Raw genomic sequence first — 19,536 nt, forward strand, 5'->3', positions numbered from 1 at the left:
CCCCGCTGCACTGTGGACAATTTGGGAGGCTGTTTTGGGGGCATCCTATGCATTGTGGGGTGTTTGGCAGCATCCTAGGTTTTGATGCCAGGAGGAACCCCAGGCGTAACAACCACAGATGTCCCCAGACATCGCCCAGTTTCCCCTGGGAGTGGGGGGACAAATTGCCCCTGGCTGAGACCCTCTGGGTTTAACCTCTTCAAGCAGAATGAATAACCAGATTTGCTCATTAGCATGTTTTTAAAATTAACATGTTTTGCCTGGGAGAGTCAAGAGGTCCCTTTCGCCTACTGTAGAGATGGGAAAGTGAGGCCGGAGTCGGCTGGGGCCCCAGAGCAGAACTGGAACCAGACCGCATCCTGGTCTCTGGGAACAGGCTCTCCGGTGCCACGTGGCAGCAGCAAACTCGACTCGGGGAGTGACTGTAGCGGGTGGCGTGTGCCCCTCCGCCTCAGTCTCTTCACTCTGCTGATTTCCCAAAGGGCCCCCAGGGTCGGACTTTTCCCGCCGCCCTGATGGGTCTCGAACCCTCAACTCAGAGCTCGCCCCTCTCTCCTGCCGGTCACGGGAGCAGAGCTCAAGAAAAGGGCGGAGCGAGGTGACGCGCGCGCGCGCGACCTTGTGGGGATTGTAGTCCCGGCTCCGCCTCCGCCTCGCGCTGACTCCGCCCCTGGAACTACGCTCCCGTCGTGCCCCGCGGCGCCAGGCGGTGGCGGAGGCGGGGCAGGCGGGCCGGTTGCTAAGACTTGGTGAGAAGCGCAGGGCTCCTCCCGTCTCGTCAGGTAAGCGCACGGTCCCGGGGTCTCGGGCTCTTGCGTCCCAGGCTCCCGCGGAGGGCGAGCGGGAGCTGGGGCGGGGGTCGCGGCTGCGGTGGATGCCGGCCGCGCGGGGAGCTAGGAAGGAAACTGGGCCGGGTTCGTGCGCGCCTCGGACGGGCGCGCGGAGCGGCGCGTGTGCGTGTGCGCGTGCGCGCGGGGCTGCTGCGCCGCGGGACCCCTCTCTCCGCGCCATCGCCCTTCTGCGCGTGCGCGCGCCCCTGCCGTCCGTGGTGGAGACCCCGTGCCCCAGCTGTTTCCGGCGTGCCTTGCCTTGGGGTCATCGCGGCCAGCCCTTTACCTCGGGGCTGTCCACTGGACTGTCTACTTACCAGCTTCCCGCCCGCTTTGGGGGGAAGGCCCCAATCTTTCTGTACGTCCTAAACATTGATAATCCTTACTGATGCTTAAGGAAAGGGTGAGTTTTCAAGACCTTTTAAAATTGTGACCTCAGTTCTCTCCCACACCCCACATGCACGAGGTTCTCGAATTTTCATGCACGAAGGCACACTTATAGGGTGGCCAGGTTCTGCAAATAAACACGCAGGTTGCCCCCTTAAATTGGAATTTTGTGTAAACAACACACACATATATATTTTAGAATACGAATATCCCAGTGATTGCATGGGACACAACAATTACGCTGAAAATTTATCTGCTCATCTGGAATTCGAATTTAGCGAGGCGTCCTGCATGTTATTTGCAGACCCCACTCTGTTGGGGAGCTTCTCAGAAATGCAGATTTCGGGGCTCTCCTCCTTCTATGGGGCGGAGTCCTGGAAACCGTCTTTCAAACCAGCGCCCACTCGGATTGTGTGAGCGTCAGAGACTCCAGCCCTGGCTGTTCTTTCTGCTCAGGGATCCCCACCCTCCCTCCAGGCCCAGCTCTCGGTCACCGCCTCGAGGAGCCCTCCTGGAGTCTGCCCTGGGCCCCTGAGCCTCCTGTGGATTTTCTCACTTTCTGCCCCAGGCAGCCATGCATGGCGGCAGTGGATCCCATTTCACAGAGGGGGAAGCTGGGGGTGGGGTTAGAACTGGTATCACCAGGTCTCAGCCGGGAAAATGTGGACTGGGTGAGGGCTTCGGGCAGGGCCGGGACACACCCTGGGGTGAGATAAGGCCCCTTCCTCTGGTTGGGTGTCACCTTCAGAGCCTGACTCAGTTTGCTGAATAAGTCCCGTTGCCTCCTTGGACCCCGGACCCACAGCCCAGGAGTTCCATGGCACCCAGTGAGGGGACTGGCTGTTAGGTGTCCTGGCTCCTTTGTTCTGCAGACCCTCCAGGGCCTGCCCCACGCAGTTGAGCCCTACCTGAGCCTGTCAGCTGGTGCCCGCCTCAGAGGCTACAACCATAAATGTAAACAGTTGTGAAAGGGGCTGCCCCCGCCACTGGAGCACAGGCACCTTTAGGAGGTGCCCTCGCTGTAGGCAGAGGGAGGTGGATGCGCCCAGGGAAGGGCCTGAGCTTGGCGTGAGCAGCAAAGAGCACAGCGGGGAGGGTGGGGTGCAGTGGGGCGCCCAGAGGTGGGGGCTTCGAGGATGAAAAGAGGAACAGGTCAGCCTCTGAGCGCGTGTGCTTAGGTCCCCGGGGACGATGAAGCAAGTCGCTGGGCGGGTCACCCTCTGCGGACCCTGTTTCTCATCTGTAGAAGGGGCTCAGGACCCCCATCGTCTGGGGCTCAGAAGGCAGAGTCGGGGAGCTGCTGGCCACCTGGCCTCAGCGTCAGGTCCTGGCTTTGTCCTCCCAGCCACGTGGCCCCAGGCAAGTTCCTTGGCCTCTAGAAAGGGAACGGCCCCACAGTCTCTGTCCTGGGTCATGGGAAGGAGTCGGGGAGCCTGTTCATGGCAATGTGAGGACGTGCGGTGGTTCCAGCACCAGCAGCGGTCACGAGGTGCTGGGCCTCGTTTGGGGGTGGCTGCCCTGGTGACCACCAGATGTCCCCCACCATCCCCAAGGAGCATCAGCTTTACTGAGATACGATTCACACACTGTGTGGTTCACCCACTTAAAGTGTATGTTTGAGTGTTTTTTAGTGTATTTACTATGTTGTGTGATCATCATGTCTGTCTAATTCCAGAACATTCCATCCCCCCAACAGGAACTCTGTCCCCATCAGCAGTCATTCCCCATCCCCTCCCCCAGCCCCTGACAACCATGAAGCCACTCTCTGTGTCTGTCCGTCCTGGACGTTTCCCATCAATGGAATCACACCCCGTGTGTCCTTGTGTGTCTGGCTTCTCTCACTGAGCGTCGTGTTCTCGGGGTCTGTCCACGTGGCAGCGAGTGTCGGGGCTTCACCCCTTTGCGGGGCTGAGTGATGCTCCCGTGTGCGGAGGGACCGCCTTGTGTTTATCTGTCCATCTTTCTGTGGACATGTGGGTTGTGTCCACCTTTTGCTGCTGTGAATTCTGCTGCTGCAGACATGCGTGTGCAGGTGCCTGTGTGGATGTGTGTCTCAGTTCTCCTGGACACACACCTAGGAGCGGATGGTGGGCTGTGGTTTTTAGGTATCCTCCCTGGGGGCCGGCAGCCCGGCCAGCAGTGTCCCAATGGCAGCCCCCTGTATTTGTTGCTTGTTTTAGTTTGATCAGACAGAGCTTGCATTCTTGGAGACACAAACGGGACTGTATCTGTCTTGCCGGGGAGACAATGGGAGCTTTTGTGGCCTGGGGCAGGCTGTGCGGGCCCTGGCATCCTGGGCACGGTGTGTGCCGGGAGCAGATTCTGAGCCAGTGCCCCGGACCCTCCTGAGGGCCCCGCCTGGCACGGGCGTCATGGGCACCCAAGGGGCCCATCCACGCTGGCCGCTTCTCAGAGCTGCCACCTGCACCCCAGGTCCGGTGCATTTGCCGAGCTCGTATTGTGAGCTTCAGACAGGCAGTGGTGGGCGAGGACCTACCGTGTCCTCTGGGGTGGGGGGCCTGTGAGCTGGGGCGCATCACAGGAGCAAAAGCCTTGTCCGGGGGGACAGGCGGAAGGGGCTGGCGCACTCCGAGACGCCGCCAGAGTGCAGGGCGCTGCGGGCGTGGCACCGAGATCCCCTGGGGTCGGGCGAAGGTCACCTGTAGTGCATCTCTAACGTCACCCAAGGCAGCCCTGACCGGTAGGAATATAATGCGGGGCGTGTATGTGAGATGAAGCGTTTAGAAGCCCTGTTTTTGAAAAGTACGAAGAAACAGGTGAACTTAACGTTAGTAATACGTTTCTTTAACCTGAGACAGGCAGAGCATTCCCACTTCAGCACGTAGTCAACACGGTCGTTCCCCAGTATCCATGGGGAACTGGTTCCGGGACCCCCAAGGGTAACAAAATCCGAGGATGCTCAAGGCCCTTACATAAAATGGTGTAGTGCAGACGGTCCTCAGTTTCTGTGGAATACAGAAAAAACTGAGACAGTTTATGTTCTTTCTTTTGTACTAAGTCTCTGAGGTCCAGTGTGCATTCTCCCAACATGAGACATCTCAAAGCAAAAGGGAGAAAAAAGACACCGTAATGAGGGCGGTTTAAACTCTGTGCAAAGCAGGCGTTAGTAGGCCGTGAGTGAGAGCGCGACCGCTGACGTGTCTCGCTCGGTTGGACGAGCCTCCAGATTCGGCATGCTCCTGGGACCGACCTCTCGTCTGGCCCAGCAGGCCTCCCGCAGCTGAGGATGATGCCCTGCTCCGGTGTCTGTCCCCGCAGTCGGAGCCCCGCCCAGGATGGACCCCACCGCGGGCGACGTGGAGCCACACAGAGACGCGAAGGCCGGGAGCCCCGAGCGAGAGCCGGCGTGGCAGGCCCTCCCGATCCTGTCTGAGCAGCAGTCTGGCGCTGTGGAGCTGGTGCTGGCCTACGCCGCGCCGGTCCTGGACAAGCGCCAGACCTCACGCCTCCTCAAGGAGGTGTCAGCCGTCCACCCGCTGCCCGCACAGCCTCACCTCAAGAGGGTGCGACCCAGCCCCCGCCCCGGCTGCCCACACGCGCTGGAGATGCTGCTGTGCCTGGCGGGGCCGGCCGCGGGCATGCGATCACTGGCCGAGCTCCTCCCGCCGCTGGCCGTGGACCCCCGTGGCCTGGGGCAGCCTTTCCTGGTGCCCGTGCCCGCGCGGCCGCCCCTGACCAGGGGCCAGTTCGAGGAGGCGCGCGCCCACTGGCCCACCACCTTCCACGAGGACCGGCAGGTGACCCGAGCCCTGGCCGGGCAGCTCTTCTCGGCGCAGGAGCGGGTGGTGATGCAGGGCCACATGGAGCGGGCCGTGTGGGCTGCGCAGCAGGCGGCCTCGCGGGGCCTGCGGGCCGTGGGGGCGGTGGTGGTGGAGCCAGCCTCGGGCCGTGTGCTGGCCACCGGCCACGACTGCAGCAGCGCGGCCGGACCCCTGCTGCACGCCACCATGGTGTGCATCGACCTGGTGGCCCGGGGCCAGGGCCGCGGCGCCTATGACCTCGCACCCCACCCCGCCTGCTCCTTCGCCCCAGCCGCCGCCCCCCCGGGCGCCCGCGCGGGCTCCGTGCGCAAGCTGGACGAGGACACCGATGGCCTGCCCTACGTGTGCACCGGCTACGACCTATACGTCACCCGCGAGCCCTGTGCCATGTGCGCCATGGCCCTGGTCCACTCCCGCGTGCAGCGCGTCTTCTACGGGGCGCCCTCGCCCGACGGCGCCCTGGGCACCCGCTTCCGCCTCCACGCCCAGCCGGACCTCAACCACCGCTTCCAGGCCTTCTGTGGCGTGCTGGAGGCCCAGTGCCGCCGCCTGGACCCCGACACATAGGCCTGGCCCGGACCTTTCTCGGCCTCCCTCATGTTGCCAGGGGCTGCTGGCCTGTCTCGGCTTGGGGACACTCGCGCTGTTGCTGCCGGCGCGTGGGGTGTATGCCTGTCTGGGTGAGCTCTTCCCCGGGCTTGGGCGTAGCGGGGCTCCAGCCAGGCCAAGTAGCTGGGCAGCTTCAGACCGGGGCCTCTGGGGCCACCGGTATTGTGTCTCCTTTTCTCAGGTGTCAGGAAACAGCTCTGACGTGTGAAAATAAACAACTGAAAACCAGGTCGGTGTCTGGGACTTCCCTGGCGGTCCAGTAGTTAGGGCTCTGAGCTTCCAGTGCAGGGGGCGCAGGTTCGATAAGATCCCACGTATCACGCGGTGCGGCCAAGAGAAACAAAGAAACCAGATCGTTGTCTGTTGACAGAGGAGCGAGGGTCCCTGGGTCGGGGTGGCTGCTTCCGCCGACACCTGGACTTGTACTGGGTGTGGGGGGGTGAGCTTCTGAGCCATGCGTGGGCAGGGCGGGGCCCCCGGAGTCCGGAAGGCTGTGGCTGGACTCGGGGGCGAAGCCCCGCCAGCCTGGACTTGGCTGACCACATCAATTTCCCATCCTTCGCAGGTGCCCACGGGGTCCCCAGAGGGGCCGTTGGGCTCTTCCAAGGCGGGTTAGCACTAGGACCCGTGTGCGTGGGGCTCAGAGCAGCCTGTTTGTCCATGCAGCAGAAACGCGTTGACTGACCACACGGTGCTGCAGGGCCCTGAGACATCCCTGCCCTGAGCCCCCACTCCATCCCCCAGCCCGGGGATGCTCCCAGCCCGTGGGGACAGGGCAGGGGGGCTCGGCCAGAGCCGGAGCAGTGGACAGACAGTGGGGCCTGCAGGCAGGAGGGCAGGGCCAGGCTGGGCTGAGGGTCCCGGTGGGGCCCTCACTGAGCAGGGGGCCGGGGGGTGGACCCAGGGAACTCTCGGTCACTGGATCCTTCCCACCTGGCCACCTCCAGGCAGGGCTCCCCCACCCACTCTGGTGCCAGGCACAGGGGGCAGTGCAGGCCCAGCTGTACTGTGAGGGCCAGGTGGGCGCCAGGCATGGCCACATTGCCTGGCCCGTTTCCTGAAGATGGCACCATCTGCCCGCAGGGTCCTCGTGGAACAGGTGAATTCAGCTCAGTTACGCGCCTCGGTGGTGTCCCCTGTGAGGGGCGGCTCTGTGACACAGGCTCCTGGGCTCCTTCTGGGCAGGGCCGCTGGGTGCCGGGCCTGTCCCTTGGCGTTTTACTTGGATTGCAGTGGGGTCCTTGGCCTTGCAAGTCTCACAAGGGCAAAAATCACAGACCAGAGAGGTTGTGTGGTTTGCCTGAGGTCACACAGCAACGAGCATGGACTCATTTATTGGTGATTCAGAGATTCTTTGTGGCCATAGGAGGTGCCCAGAGCCATCTGTGGATAAAGGGGAAGTTTGGGGGGTGGGGGGCTGAGGCAGGAGGGCAGTGGGAGTGGGTTGCTGGGATCCTCTGGCCTGATGCCTCCCCTCGCATAAGTGCCAGGCTGCCCGGGGGGGCTCTGAGGTGAGGTGGTGACTGGGATTGCACGTTCAGGGCTGGGCCAGCCTTTGGGCCGAGAGCCCAGATACCCTGTGGATGGTTTGGTGGTTAGGACGGGGCCCACGGTGGCCCTCTGGGTCTGCAGCTGGTGTTGGGGTCGCCCAGCAGCCATGGGGACCCCCTGACTGTGACTGTCTTCCCTCCAGGTGGCTGCAACCTTCTGCCCCTGCCCTGTCTTCACAGCGGAAATGTCAGGTGAGTCCTGGTCGCGTCGCGCAGCGAGGGTTCCGGCTTCTCCACCCCTCCGGGAAGCGCTCGGGCACTGGACTCTGTGCTGCGGGCAGGATCACGTCCCCCTTGAGGCCCGTGCAGTGCCTGCCGCGGCAGTGCGTGTGCCAGAATGGAGCCATACAGAGATGAGCATGGCCCCTGCGCTGGGGGACACGCGAGATCGGAAAAGTTGCGTGTTGAAAACCACGAAGTCCGGACCCTAGGATCCTGGAACAGGACCCTATCGCAGATGTGACTTAATCTGAGGTCCCAATGGAATAGGGTGGCCCTGATGTCTCATGGCAGATGTCCTAAGAAGGAGGAAGTATGGGCACAGACACACACAAGCCAGGGGAGATGGGGGCGGACACTGGAGGGACGGGTCCACAAGCCCAGGATGCCTGGAGCCCCCAGCAGCTGGAAAGGGCAGGAAGGAGCCTCCCCTGGAGTGTGTGGAGGGAGCGTGGCCCTGTCATACCTGGATCTCAGTCTTCTGGTGTCCAGAATGGAGATGGATAAATCTCTGTTGTGTGAAGCCCCCCAGTCTGTGGTTGGTTGGTATAGCCGCCCCGGGAAGTTCATATGTCCCACGTGCCAGAATCTTCCCTGGAGTCAAAGGTGTGAATGGCACGTGGGCCCTGCCATCGAGTCTGTGTGTGTTCCTGTGACTTCTGAGAAATCACCACAAACTCAGTGATTTAGATAAAATTTGTTCTCTGACAGTCCTGAGGTCAGGAGCCTGACTGGGGTCTCACGGGGCTAAATGCAGGCGTGGGCAGGGCGGGTCCTTCCGGAGGCTCCAGGGCAGCAGCAGTTCCCGCCTTTTCCAGCTTCTAGAGGCGCCGCATCCCTGGCTCGCGGCCCCTCCTGCGTCCTCGCGGCCGGCAGCGCAGCCTCTCCCGTCTCTCTCTGCCTCTGACCCTGCAGGACGGGAGAACAACTTCCCCCCACTGCCCAAGTTCATCCCCCTGAAGCCCTGCTTCTACCAGAACTTCTCCGACGAGATCCCTATCGAGCACCAGGTCTTGGTGAAGAGGATCTACCGCCTGTGGCTGTGTGAGTGGACAGGGCAGAAATGGGGGGCCACCTGCACCCCCCAGAGACCCAGGCCCGGAACAGGGGCCGGCTAGGAGGCCGCCCTGCGCCCGGGCGATGAGAGCCTGAGGGTTTGGTAATCAAGCTCCTTTCTGATGAGCTCCTGTCCGGTGTGGATGGAGCAGGTGGGGGGGCTGGGCCCCCTGAACCCTCCTCTGGCCTCGGGGTCCCTGCACGCATGGGCGCCACCGTCCAGGGGTGGGGGGGTGTCCCGGCTCAGCCCCTCTCTCCCCCCTTGCCCCTTCCCCCCAGTCTACTGCGCCACCCTGGGCGTCAACCTCGTCGCCTGCCTGGCCTGGTGGATTGCCGGCGGCTCTGGAGCCAACTTCGGCCTGGCCCTGGTCTGGCTGTTGCTCTTCTCCCCCTGCGGCTACGTGTGCTGGTTCCGGCCTGCATATAAGGCCTTCCGGTGAGTGGGGCGGGCGGCCCGCACCCTCCAGGGGCCCTCGGGGAGTGTCTGGTGCTGACAGCCCCAAACTGAGGGCAACAGGATACCTCACCGCGTGCGCTCCCCTCCGTGCCCAGCCCCGCGTGGGCTGCATCCTGGTCTGCATGTGCCGCTGGGCCCAGGCGTGAGCTCCACCCCTTCCTCTTGTCCAGTTTAGATGGCACTTTGTATCGGGTCTGCAGACAACGGCCCACGGGCCAAAACCAGCTGCTGCCTGTTTTGTTCACTTTTAATAACTTTATTGAGATAATATTTTACATATTATCCAGCTCACCTGCTTAACAGTTCAGTGTTCCTAGTATCTTCACAAGGTTGGACAACTGTCACCACTGTCTAATTCCAGAACATTCCATCACCCCAAAGAGAAACCTCGTGCCCATTAGCATCCCCCCCATCCCCCTCCCCCAGCCCCTGACAACCATGAACCTGCTCTCTGTGTCTGTGGATCTGCCTGTTCTGGACGTTTCCTGTTAGTGGAATCACACACTGCATGTCCTTCTGTGTCTGGCTTCTCTCACTGAGCGTCGTGTTCTCGGGGTCCGTCCACGTTGTAGCGAGTGTCAGGGCTTCATCCCTTTCCGTGGCTGAGTGGTGCTCCTGTGTGTGGAGGGACAGCAGTTTTTTTTGTTTGTTTTTCTTAAAAATAATATCGTGGGGTTTTTTTTGGCTGTGTTGGGTCTTCATTGCTGTGTGCAGGCTTTCCTTAGTTGCAGAGAGCGGGGGCTACTCTTTGTTGCAGTGTACGGGCTTCTCGTTGTGGTGGCTTCTCTTGTTGCCAAGCATGGGCTCTAGGCGCACGGCTTCAGTAGTTGCGGCACAAGGGCTCAGTAGTTGTGGCTCACGGGCTCTAGAGTGCAGGCTCAGTAGTTGTGGCGCACGGGCTTGGCTGCTCCGCGGCATGTGGGATCTTCCCGGACCAGGGCTCGAACCCGCGTCTCCTGCGTTGGCAGGAGAATTCTTCACCGCTGCGCCACCGGGGAAGCCCCCCCCACGGTTGTTTATCCATCATCCGTTGATGGGCGTTTGAGTTGTTGCCACCTTTTGGGTGCTGTGAATCTTGCTCTGTGAATGTTCGCCCCCAGCCAGCCCCCTGCTACTCAGGTGTGTGCCCTGTTTGCCCCTGGAAGGTCCCTGAATCCAAGACTCAGTGGAGTCATACAGGGCCCCCGGTGCCCTCTTGGAGGCAAGAACCAGAAACCCGCTCACATGTGCTGAAGCACAAGGGGCCTGTTGCCTGAGGCCCCGGGCTGGCTGGTGCGACCATGCGCGGGAACGGGGACCCCCAAGGGCTTCGGGGACCCCCTGGGAGCAGCCCTGAGCTACGGGAGCATCCCTGCCTCCCCCGCCCTTCCTCTGCTGTGGGTCCCCCGGCGCCTGCCCTCCTTTCATGAGCCGGAAGTGGCCTGGGTGAGCCCTGTGCAGCCTCCCTTGTCCGGGGCAGCAGGCATGGGTCCAGCATGCAGAGCCCGTCAAATCCACGATGAACCTCGCTTGGGCCACGCGGGTGCGGGCATGTCCTTAGGACGCAGGAGGCTCTTAAGTTCCCTTCCCAGGAGGAGTGTGTCTGGGTGACGTCCTCCGGGGAGGGCAGCGCTGGGCCCCTCCTGATGGGAACTGCCGGGGAGGGGCCGTCCCACTCCCTCAGCCTCTGCCTCTTCCTCCTGGGCCTCAGTAAATGGCTGTTTTCCTTCCCCCCAGGTCTGACAGCTCCTTCAATTTCATGGCGTTTTTCTTCATCTTCGGAGCTCAGTTCATCCTGGCCGTCATCCAGGCTGTCGGCTTCTCGGGATGGGGCGCGTGGTAAGCAGGGCCCCCGAGAGCCCGCGATGAGCACGGTTAGCTCTGGGGCCACGAGTCGCTCATACCGTTAGCGCAGGCCGAGCTCTGTGACGAGGACCCCAAAACTCCGACAGCCGGGAGAGGGCTGACGTTTGCTCCTTGCTCTTGTCAACCCACCGGGGAGGTGCCGGCTCAGGGGGCCGGGTGCGGTGGATCCGCCCGCCTCGTGCCGCCTCGTGCGTGGTCACCCGGCCCCAGGAGGACCTGGGAAGCGTGGTCCACGGTGTGTCTGGGGGGTGGGAGAGCAGCTTGAGGGCCTGCCCTGAGCGGCCACCTGGGCCTAGGCCTACCATCTAGGGGGTGAGCCGTTTTCCATTTGTTTGCTTTTGGGGTATGATATGAGGTTTCCGTGGCTACTGTGACAAATTACTCCAGATTTAGTGACTTGAAATGAAAGGAGCTTACGTTTCGTTCTGGAGGTCAGAACTCACTTAACCTGTGAGTGGGCAGGGCTGGTCCTTCCGGAGGCTCCAGGGCAGCATCGGTTCCCGCCTTTTCCAGCTTCTAGAGGCGCCGCACCCCTGGCTCGCGGCCTCGTCCTCTGTCCTCGTACCTCTGTCGTATCCAGCAGCGCAGCCTCTCCCGTCTCTCTCTGCCTCCGACCCTCCCGCCTCCCTCTTATAGGGACCCTCGGATGACGCTGGGTCCCCCGGGGAATCCAGGCTCATCTCTGTCTCGGGGACTTTAACTTAATCCCACCTGGAAAGTCCCTTTTGCCACCTAAGGTGCCACATCCTCGGGGCCCTGGAGCAGGACGTGGCGCTGGTGGGGCAGCAGGTCCGTCTGTGGCAGGCAGTGCCCAGAGGTGGCACTGGACGGTTGCGCTTCCTGCCTCATGTGCTGCTGGGCGTGTCCCCCCGTCTCTTGGTAGAATTTCTCGGCGTGTTGGGACCTTGGCCGTGTGAGCGGCGGGGAGTTTTCTGGGTCACGCCCTCTGGTGGATCTTCTGGCTCCTGGGTGGGGGGTGCCCGTTGCTATCGCCTTCAAGGTGTCTGTCCCCGTCCCTCTGCTGTGTCCGCGGGGACGGCTGCCACGTGCCCTTGGCAGTGGTGAGCTGTGCGCGCTCCTTTTGTTCTTGAGGCCCCGCTGAGGTTGCACGGCCTCTCGGTGTCCATTTGCTGCCGGGCCTTCACCCCTCCCCAGCATGGAGCCTGTCACCCAGGGTCATTTCCAGGGTGCATCCCTCCGGGTTCCTGACATCGCTCCCCGCCACCGCGTGGTGAGCAGACCCTGAATGCTGGGTCTCCTCTTGGCCGCTGCCCTCCCAGATGCGGGTCTGGGGTCCCCAAGACCACGCCAGGTGCAGGGATTCACTAGGCGACCCCCAGGCACGGCCGAGACCCCAGATCCAGCGGGAGAGTAGGTGCCCGGGTGGACTCCACGTTTGCACAGGCGGTGTTGGGACAGGGAGCTCCCGAGGTCTGGTTCCAGATGCAGCCTCACGCCGGCACCCAGCCGCCTTCTGCCTGGACCCCCATCGCTGTGGTTTCTGCGCGGACAGGCAGCGCACACACCTTCCCTGGGGCCCAGACTACAGAAAGGGAACGTCGGAGCCGACCTTCCCACCTCCTGTGGGGGCCTCCCCAGCTGGTGACCTCACCTCATGCAGGGGCTGCCCTCGCCTCATGCAGGGGCTGCCCTGAGATGTTGCCCTTGTCTGGGAAGTCATGGGGAGGGGGAGTAATAACAACGGTGACAGTGACGGTAACAGTGCTCCTGGTTGTGCGGTGGGGCCTGGGCACCTCCTGAGGGCTGGCTCATTTGCTCGCCTTGAAGGGGTCTCCTGACTTTCTAGTCTGCAGACAGGGGGACGGGCGCGGATGGGGGCAGGGGTTAGGGTCAGGGTTAGGCTCCGTTCCTGGTACCCAAGGCCCTCGAGGCCCTTCCTGCCAGTGTGGGCAGCTGTCTTGGCTCTGATCCCGTATGGGGACCCCCGGGCTCCGCAGGCGTGGGGGAGTAGGTGGCGCCTGGCCCGGGGGCTGCCTCGGGGCTCAGTGCTGGGGCCGGGGCCGAGGAGCTGCAGCTCTGCCTGTCTGCGTTCCCCCACCTGGGGTCTGCCCCCCCGCTGAGCCTCCCCGCCCAGGGTCTGCCCACTCCGGGGGGCTCCTCCTGGCTGGTTGGGGTCTCCCTGTTCCCGGGTCTCACCCTCCTGCCCAGGTGGCCGCAGTCCCGCACGTCACCTCCAGGGGGCGAGTGGACCACTCTGGGGTCAGCGTGTGGAGCCTTGGGGATGCCTTCCGGGGGCACTGGCTCCCAGCCAGTCCCGGGCCTGCAGGTCTGTCCCTCCCCACTCACCCCAGACGCTTCCCTGTGAGTCCGTGCAGGAGATGGACTTTTAAAACCTCTGAGACGTCTTATACGTAAAAGGCCGCGATGCTGCTTTGCACCAGGAAGCCAGCAATGACCCCAGCACCTCAGATGCTCAGACGTGTCCTTCCTGCCCTCTCGTGACCTTCTCACGCGGGGCTCCTTAGAGGCCACGGACCCGGGGCAGAGCACGCCGCCCACCACTCAGCCAACTCCCTGCCCGCGTCTGACGCCCTCGCCTCCACCCACATGGTGGGTGCGGTGCTCTTTCCCACCTGCAGGTGTCACGGGTCTCCACAGTGTTTCCGTGACAGGTCTCTCCCCTCGGGGATCCCTGTGGGTTATTAACGTTTGGCCTTTGCGGCTGATTCACATGAGACTCCAGGTGAGGTGTGCACGCCTCTCTGATCTGGGAGCTCGACCGTCTGTAGTCTCCACAGCAGGGGCTTTGTCTAGGTGCCTTACACAGCCAGAAAGGCAGCTTCTTAAGCGCATGATTCAGTGGTTTTTCAGTGTATTTATTCATCACCTCTATCCAATTCCAGAACATTCCGTCACCCCAAAAAGAAGCCCGTCCCCATCAGCAGTCACCCCCACCCGCTCCCCAGCCCGACAACACGCAGCCACTCTCCATGTCTGTGGATCTGCCTGTTCTGGACGTCTTCCATCAATGGAATCACACCCTGTGTGTCCTTCTGTGTCTGTCTCGCTGAGCGTCGTGTCCTCAGGGCCCGTCCACGGACCCTGAGCGAGTGGTAGCGAGTGTCGGGGCTTCACCCCTTTTCGTGGCCGTGACGTTCCCGCGTGTGGAGGGACACAGTGTGTGCGTCCATTCACGGACACATGGGTGGACGCTTGGGTTGTCTGTGTGTGTCTGGTATTGCTAGTCGTTCTGCTGTGCAGTTTCTACAGGTATCCGTGTGAGTGTGTGTTCTCGTTTCTCTCCCACCCGGTTGTGGAGTTGCTGGGCAGCACAGTAACTGTTTAGCCGTCTGAGGAGCTGCCAGACCCTCCCATGGCTTTTGCAGGCTGCATCCCTGTGCTGTCCTTTTGCACCTTCTGTCCCCACCTCCCTGTCCCCTCGAGCTCCTGGCCGAGTGGCCCTGGGGGAGCACCTGGCACCCTCGTGTCCCTGCCGCCTTGTCTCCAGGCCTCTCATCCTCCCTGCCCTCCCCCCACTGCCGCGTGCCTTGGCTGCCCCTCCTGGTGGGTGCAGCAGGCTCTGCACGTCTGTCCGAAGTTGGTCGAGGCCGGTTTATCACCCACTGTCCCGAGTGGGTCGCCCTGCGCTGTTGGAGAGGGTCGTTCTCTGGAAGCTCTGGCTGCCGATCCCTCTGGGAGGCTGGGCCGTGGAGCAGGTCCCCATCCTACAGCCCCACCCTCCCCAGTGTCCAGGATCCGTGGCCCCAGATCCCATGCGAGATCATTGGTCCCCAGAGGGCCCCCCCCCAGCAGAGCCAGCCCCTCCTCCCCTCCCAGGAGCCCATAGGACAGCATCCAGCCCCCAACCGGCCCAGCCCCAGCTGTCTGTCTACCCACCTGAGCCCCCCAGCTGCCCGGCTGTGCTCATACCCCTCAAAGTGCAAAGCAGTGGTGTTCTGCTGTCCTTGTTTGTACACAAGGACGTCTCTCCTGGTTTCACAGAGGGGTGAGGCCTGTTCGTGTGTGCCTGCAGCGGGTTGCATACATCTTTTTTTTTTTTTTTTTTAAATTTATTTGTTTTTATTTTTGGCTGTATTGGGTCATCGTTGCGGTGCGCGGGCTTCTCATCGCGGTGGCTTCTCTTGTTGCGGAGCACGGGCTCTAGCCACGCGGGCTTCAGAAGTTGTGGCGCACGGGCTCAGTAGGCATGGTATGCGGGCTCTAGAGCGCAGGCTCGGTAGTTGTGGCGCACGGGGCTTAGTTGCTCCGCGGCATGTGGGATCTTCCCGGACCAGGGCTCGAACCCGTGTCCCCTGCATTGGCGGGCGGATTCTTAACCACTGCGCCACCAGGGAAGCCCCTGCATACATCTTAAAAACTCTCTCAGGAAGGACGAGCTACACCAGTTCCCTCTGGGCTGGGGAGGGGGTCGGCAGGAGAAAGACTGTCTATTGTTTATTTTTTTTTAATTTCCTGAAACTTGAACCGTGCGGTGTCATTACTTGCTAAGAAGAAACATTCTCAAAAACACCCTATTTCCCGCCTCTCCCTCCCAGAGACCAACCAGATGGGTGTTCTTCCGCGTGGGGACTAGGGACGCACCCAGTGCTCACCAGCTTTCTCTTGTTTTGCTGTCTCCTTAGTATACTGGTGTTCCAGTCATTCCCAGCCAGTGGGCATTTGCAGGTTACCCTCAGCTTTTCCTTCTTACAAACAATGGCCGTGGCATACATTTTTACAAGTGAAATAGTTGGGGGAAAAGGAATGAGCGCTTAAGTCTTGTTCTAGGTCACAGCCCATTGCCCTCCAGGAAGGGCGCACCCCACACTGACAAAGTAGTGTGTGTTTCTCCATCCCCTCACGATGTTTGCTGGGAGGATGGTGTGAGAACGAGACTTTTTCTAACTTGCACATCTTTGTTGGTGGGTTCGAGCATCGCTTCCGAAGTTTGTTGCTCCTTGTGAATTGCCCGTTTTCTCTGCCGGTCATTTACCTTTTTCTTGTTGATTTATTGGAGCTCTTTACATATGAGGGATGGTGGGCCCTTGTCTGGCAGTCATGCTGGCTCCCACACGCTCTCTCGCCCCTTGCAGTGGTTGGCTGGCTGCGATTGGGTTCTTCCAGACCAATGTCGGGGCCGCCGTGGTCATGCTGCTTCCGGCCATCATGTTCTCCGTGTCGGCCGCCATGATGGCCATCACGATCATGAAGGTAACTCCTCTAGGTCCCAAGACATCCCGCTTCCTCTCTCGCATCCTGTGTCCTGAGCTCCCAGCCCCGGGGGCTCGTCTTACCCTGTTTCGGGAGCAGGAGACCGAGCATCGGGAAGTGAAGTGAGTGCTGTCAGCAGGGCACACCCTCCGTGGTCCGGACCCTCGACTGCTCAGGCCAGGGCCCTGCTTTCCCGCCCACATGGCCTTCCAGGGAGGAGGGACTTGGGGAGACAGTGTCCCGTGGCCGATGGTGACCACTGCCTGCCAGAGCCCCTAGCACGTGTGTCCCAGAGGGTGGTCCACACTGCCAGTTCAGCCACTACCGGCCACTAATCGCTGTTTACAGTTAACTCCAAATTGAGTAAAGTTAACTAAAACTACCGTGTCCATCGCACCCACCTCCTCCCGAGCGCTCAGGCCGTGAGGGGCTGGCGCTGACCAGCTCCATTGTCACGGGTTCTTCCCGGACAGCCCCGCTCCAGGCGTTTGGAGGCCTCCAGTGGGAACGTGAGCCCTGTAGTCTGGGGGCATCGGCTGCACGAGGGTTGTCCTGGGGCCACGTGGAAACTGACGGGTGACGAGGCTGACGGTGCATCTGCCTGGCCTTCCCGGAGGTGACCCTCTCAGCCGTGCCCCTCCTGTGTGCCCGGTATCGCTGCTCAGGGAAGCCAGCCCTACCCACGACTTTTTTTTTTTTTCCCCCATGCCGTGGGGCTTGTGGGATCTTAGCTCCCCGACCGGGGATCGAACCCACACCCTCGGCAGAGAAATTGCGGAGTCCTGAGCACTGGACCGCCGGCAAAGTCCCTGAAAGCTGGGTTTTGAGTCCCTTCCAGCCTCCGTGCTGTGGGATCTCAGCTGTTTTGTCAGGTTTTAAGGCCTGCACTGTTCTGTCGGAGCCCTGGGTCATGTGGAAGGACAGAGGGGTGCCTGTTCCTCTGTGTCTGCCCCTGAAGTCCCCTGGCTCTATGGATGACCCGAAGGGGGGCAGGAGGAACCAGCGGAAAGCAGACCCCAGGAGGCTTGGGGAGATGCTGGGACGAAGGCCACACAGGGACCGCTGCGGTTCCACCAGGAACGTGTCAGCAGCAGACAGGAGGGGTTCCGAGCTGAGCGAGTCCTCCAGAGCAGACTTGCCCCATCGGGGTCCCCAGCACCGCCCTGGTTTGGGGGTTTGCCGGAAGGCCGTTGCACAGGAGAAAGACAAAGGACAAAAGCGTCAGCTTCGCTGCTCAAGAGCCTCAAGTTAAAACAAACGCCATCTTCTCAGTTAGTGGATTTGCGGGGACTTCCAGAAATAGCCCAGCCCCGTGTCCGAGGGGCCCAGCCTTCCTGGACGGTGGGGAGGAGGCAGTGGTCCATCCCCAGAGGTCTCTGCTGAGGAAGTCATTGCAGAGATGCCCTTGGCAACACGGGGGCCTGGGGCCTGATGCGCCCCCAGGGGGTGAGTCACCGGGTGGTCGCCGGGCTGCAGAGCTGTCCTGGACAAGCCCCTTTCCGCTGGGGCGGCGGAGACCCTCGGACGGGCAGCCAGTGGTCACAGCGCAGTCGCGGCCTTCAGAGCCCCCATCTCAGCTTCTGGGCTTTTTCTAAAGTTCCCGCAGTTTGTCATCCGTTTAAGAAAAGCCCCACCTCGAACCCAAGTGGGCCTCTCCACCGTCCTTTCTTCCACGCCCGCAGGTGCACAGCATCTACCGCGGGACCGGCGGGAGCTTCCAGAAGGCGCAGACGGAGTGGAGCACAGGCGCCTGGCGGAATCCGCCGTCCCGGGAGGCACAGCACAACAACTTCTCGGGGAGCAGCCTGCCTGAGTACCCCACCGTGCCCAGCTACCCGGCCAGCGGCAGCCAGTGGCCTTAGGGGGAGCCCGGCGGCCCCGCTGCCCGCCCTCCACCGGCCCACCTGCCCCTCGCCGTCCACTCCGCCCTGGGCTTGGTGGGGCCCCTCCGCCAGCCAGGAGGGCAGACCTGGGGGGCTCTCGGGGACCCGCCCCTGCGCTCACCTTACTCCCGAGAGCAGGGCTCCCTGCGAGCTCTGCCCAGAAGCTGTCCAGCCGCCGCTGTCCGGCAGAAGGACACCCCCTGTGGTCCTGAATGCGTTTAGTCACCGTGATGTCCACTGTGCTGCTGCCACACCCTCTCCCCTCGGGGTCTCGGGGGGCTGACCTGGGCCTTGCAGGTCAGAGGTGGGCCGGCTGCCCCCTTTACAGAACTCCGACGCAGAGAAGGGCCCGGCCCTGCGTCCACCCTCCCCGGCCTCCGTCCGGCTGGTCGCCCGCGGCCCAGCTTCCAGTAAGAGGGAAAGAGGGAGGCCTTCCCGGCACCAGGTTCCGGTCCCTGGTGGGAGACGGAGGGGCTCGACGGTAGCGGGGTCCTCCATATGTTTGTCCTCTTGTGGACTCGCTTGCCTCAGTGCCACGATCTGAGCTTCACCCCGTCTGGCTGGCTGTCCGTCTGTCCATTGGCAGCTTGCCTCCCGTCCCCCTGCCCATGGCCACGCTCATTCCGAGACGCTCTCATCCCCCCCGGAGGGGTCTTAGAGCTGGGACCCTCAGGCAGGACCTCGTCAGATCTGAAACCTGGGACCAAACCCGCTCTGCGAAGCAAACTGGAAGCCAGACGCGTCTCCGCGGAGCGCGCACCCCAGGCCAAGCGCTGGGCCCGAGGCTCGTCGGCCGGGAGGGGCCGCGGGAGCAGGAATTGGAGTCCCTGAGGGGACAGAGGAGAGTGGCAAGTCTGTGCCTTATTAGGAACCTGAACCCGCCCCTCCGCTCTGCCCTCCGGTCCTTCCAGCTCCTTCCTAGACAAGTAGCCTGCACCTGTGTGAGTGGATGGGCCCCTGTCCAGGCTCCCGGGCGCCGCGGACGCTGCCCTTCGGCTCCTGGCCGCCCGGCCCTCGGGGCAGGACGCCCTGCCTGTCGCACCAGCTGGGCTGCCCCCCACGCCCACGCCTGCTTGCTTGGCTACTCGTGCTGACCGCCCCGCGGTGCCCAAAGGCGGCCGCGAGAAAGCGCCCGGGTGTGGGACCCTGATGGGCCCCTGAGATGGGAAACCTGGGTCCCGTCGCGCCCCCCAAGGCCACCTCCCTTGACGGAGGCATGCGCCGCCCTCCCCGTGGCGCCGAGTCTCGCGTGAGCGGGGCACCGCCAGTGACGGGCGATGAGAAGGTGTCAGCCAGCCCGGGATCGCCCACTGCACCCACCCCCACCCCGCTCCTCGCTGTGCGTTGTGGTTTTTGTTAACGTGAGAATATCCAGGAAATAAAGACATCCTTTCTGCATCAGAGGAGCCTCCGCGGGGGCTGTTTCTGGCTCCACGTGGTATCGCCTCCGGGGCCTTCCTCCCCTGGATCCCAGCGCCCACGGCCTCCGGCGGGATAAACCAGGACCAGGCTGTGCACTGGACCGAGTCCCGTCCACACTGCCGGCCGCCCCTGCCCGGGACCCTGCCCCACCCACCGCGGAGCCTCGCCCGCAGGCCATGTCCCTTCGTGTTCTTGCTTTCGGTCACATTTTCTTCATGCTCAACAGCTTTCATCTGAAAATGAAAATTTGCAGAAAGTGAGACACGAGGAGTGCCACTTGCCGTGAAGGAGACACGAGGGCTGAAGTGGCTGGGGGGGGAGCGG

The 19,536-nt window shown here is 62.4% G+C and overlaps 2 protein-coding genes across 3 annotated transcripts; both read left to right on the forward strand.

Annotated features, from left to right (window-relative positions):
• The first annotated feature begins 644 nt into the window (after window positions 1-644).
• On the forward strand, window positions 645-19,191 carry SCAMP4 (secretory carrier membrane protein 4). Its single transcript, XM_059060379.2, has 7 exons — window positions 645-782; window positions 7,302-7,350; window positions 8,293-8,421; window positions 8,713-8,869; window positions 10,607-10,708; window positions 15,790-15,907; window positions 17,590-19,191. Exons 2-7 carry the CDS (start codon window positions 7,344-7,346, stop codon window positions 17,767-17,769), a joined length of 693 nt encoding a protein of 230 aa, XP_058916362.1. The 5' UTR covers window positions 645-782; window positions 7,302-7,343; the 3' UTR covers window positions 17,770-19,191.
• ADAT3 (adenosine deaminase tRNA specific 3) lies at window positions 704-5,835 on the forward strand. 2 transcript variants are annotated; one of them, XM_067033175.1, is made up of 2 exons: window positions 704-782; window positions 4,448-5,835. In XM_067033175.1, the coding sequence occupies exon 2, from the start codon at window positions 4,514-4,516 to the stop codon at window positions 5,564-5,566; it is 1,053 nt and encodes a 350-aa protein (XP_066889276.1). In that variant the 5' UTR covers window positions 704-782; window positions 4,448-4,513; the 3' UTR covers window positions 5,567-5,835. The 2 variants fall into 2 exon arrangements, with proteins under 2 accessions (XP_066889276.1, XP_066889277.1); XM_067033176.1 differs by having other exon boundaries at window positions 712-782; window positions 4,497-5,815.
• Window positions 19,192-19,536: the final 345 nt, after the last annotated feature.

Source organism: Kogia breviceps, chromosome 4, assembly GCF_026419965.1.
Source record: "Kogia breviceps isolate mKogBre1 chromosome 4, mKogBre1 haplotype 1, whole genome shotgun sequence".
Classification (NCBI taxonomy): Eukaryota; Metazoa; Chordata; class Mammalia; order Artiodactyla; family Physeteridae; genus Kogia; species Kogia breviceps.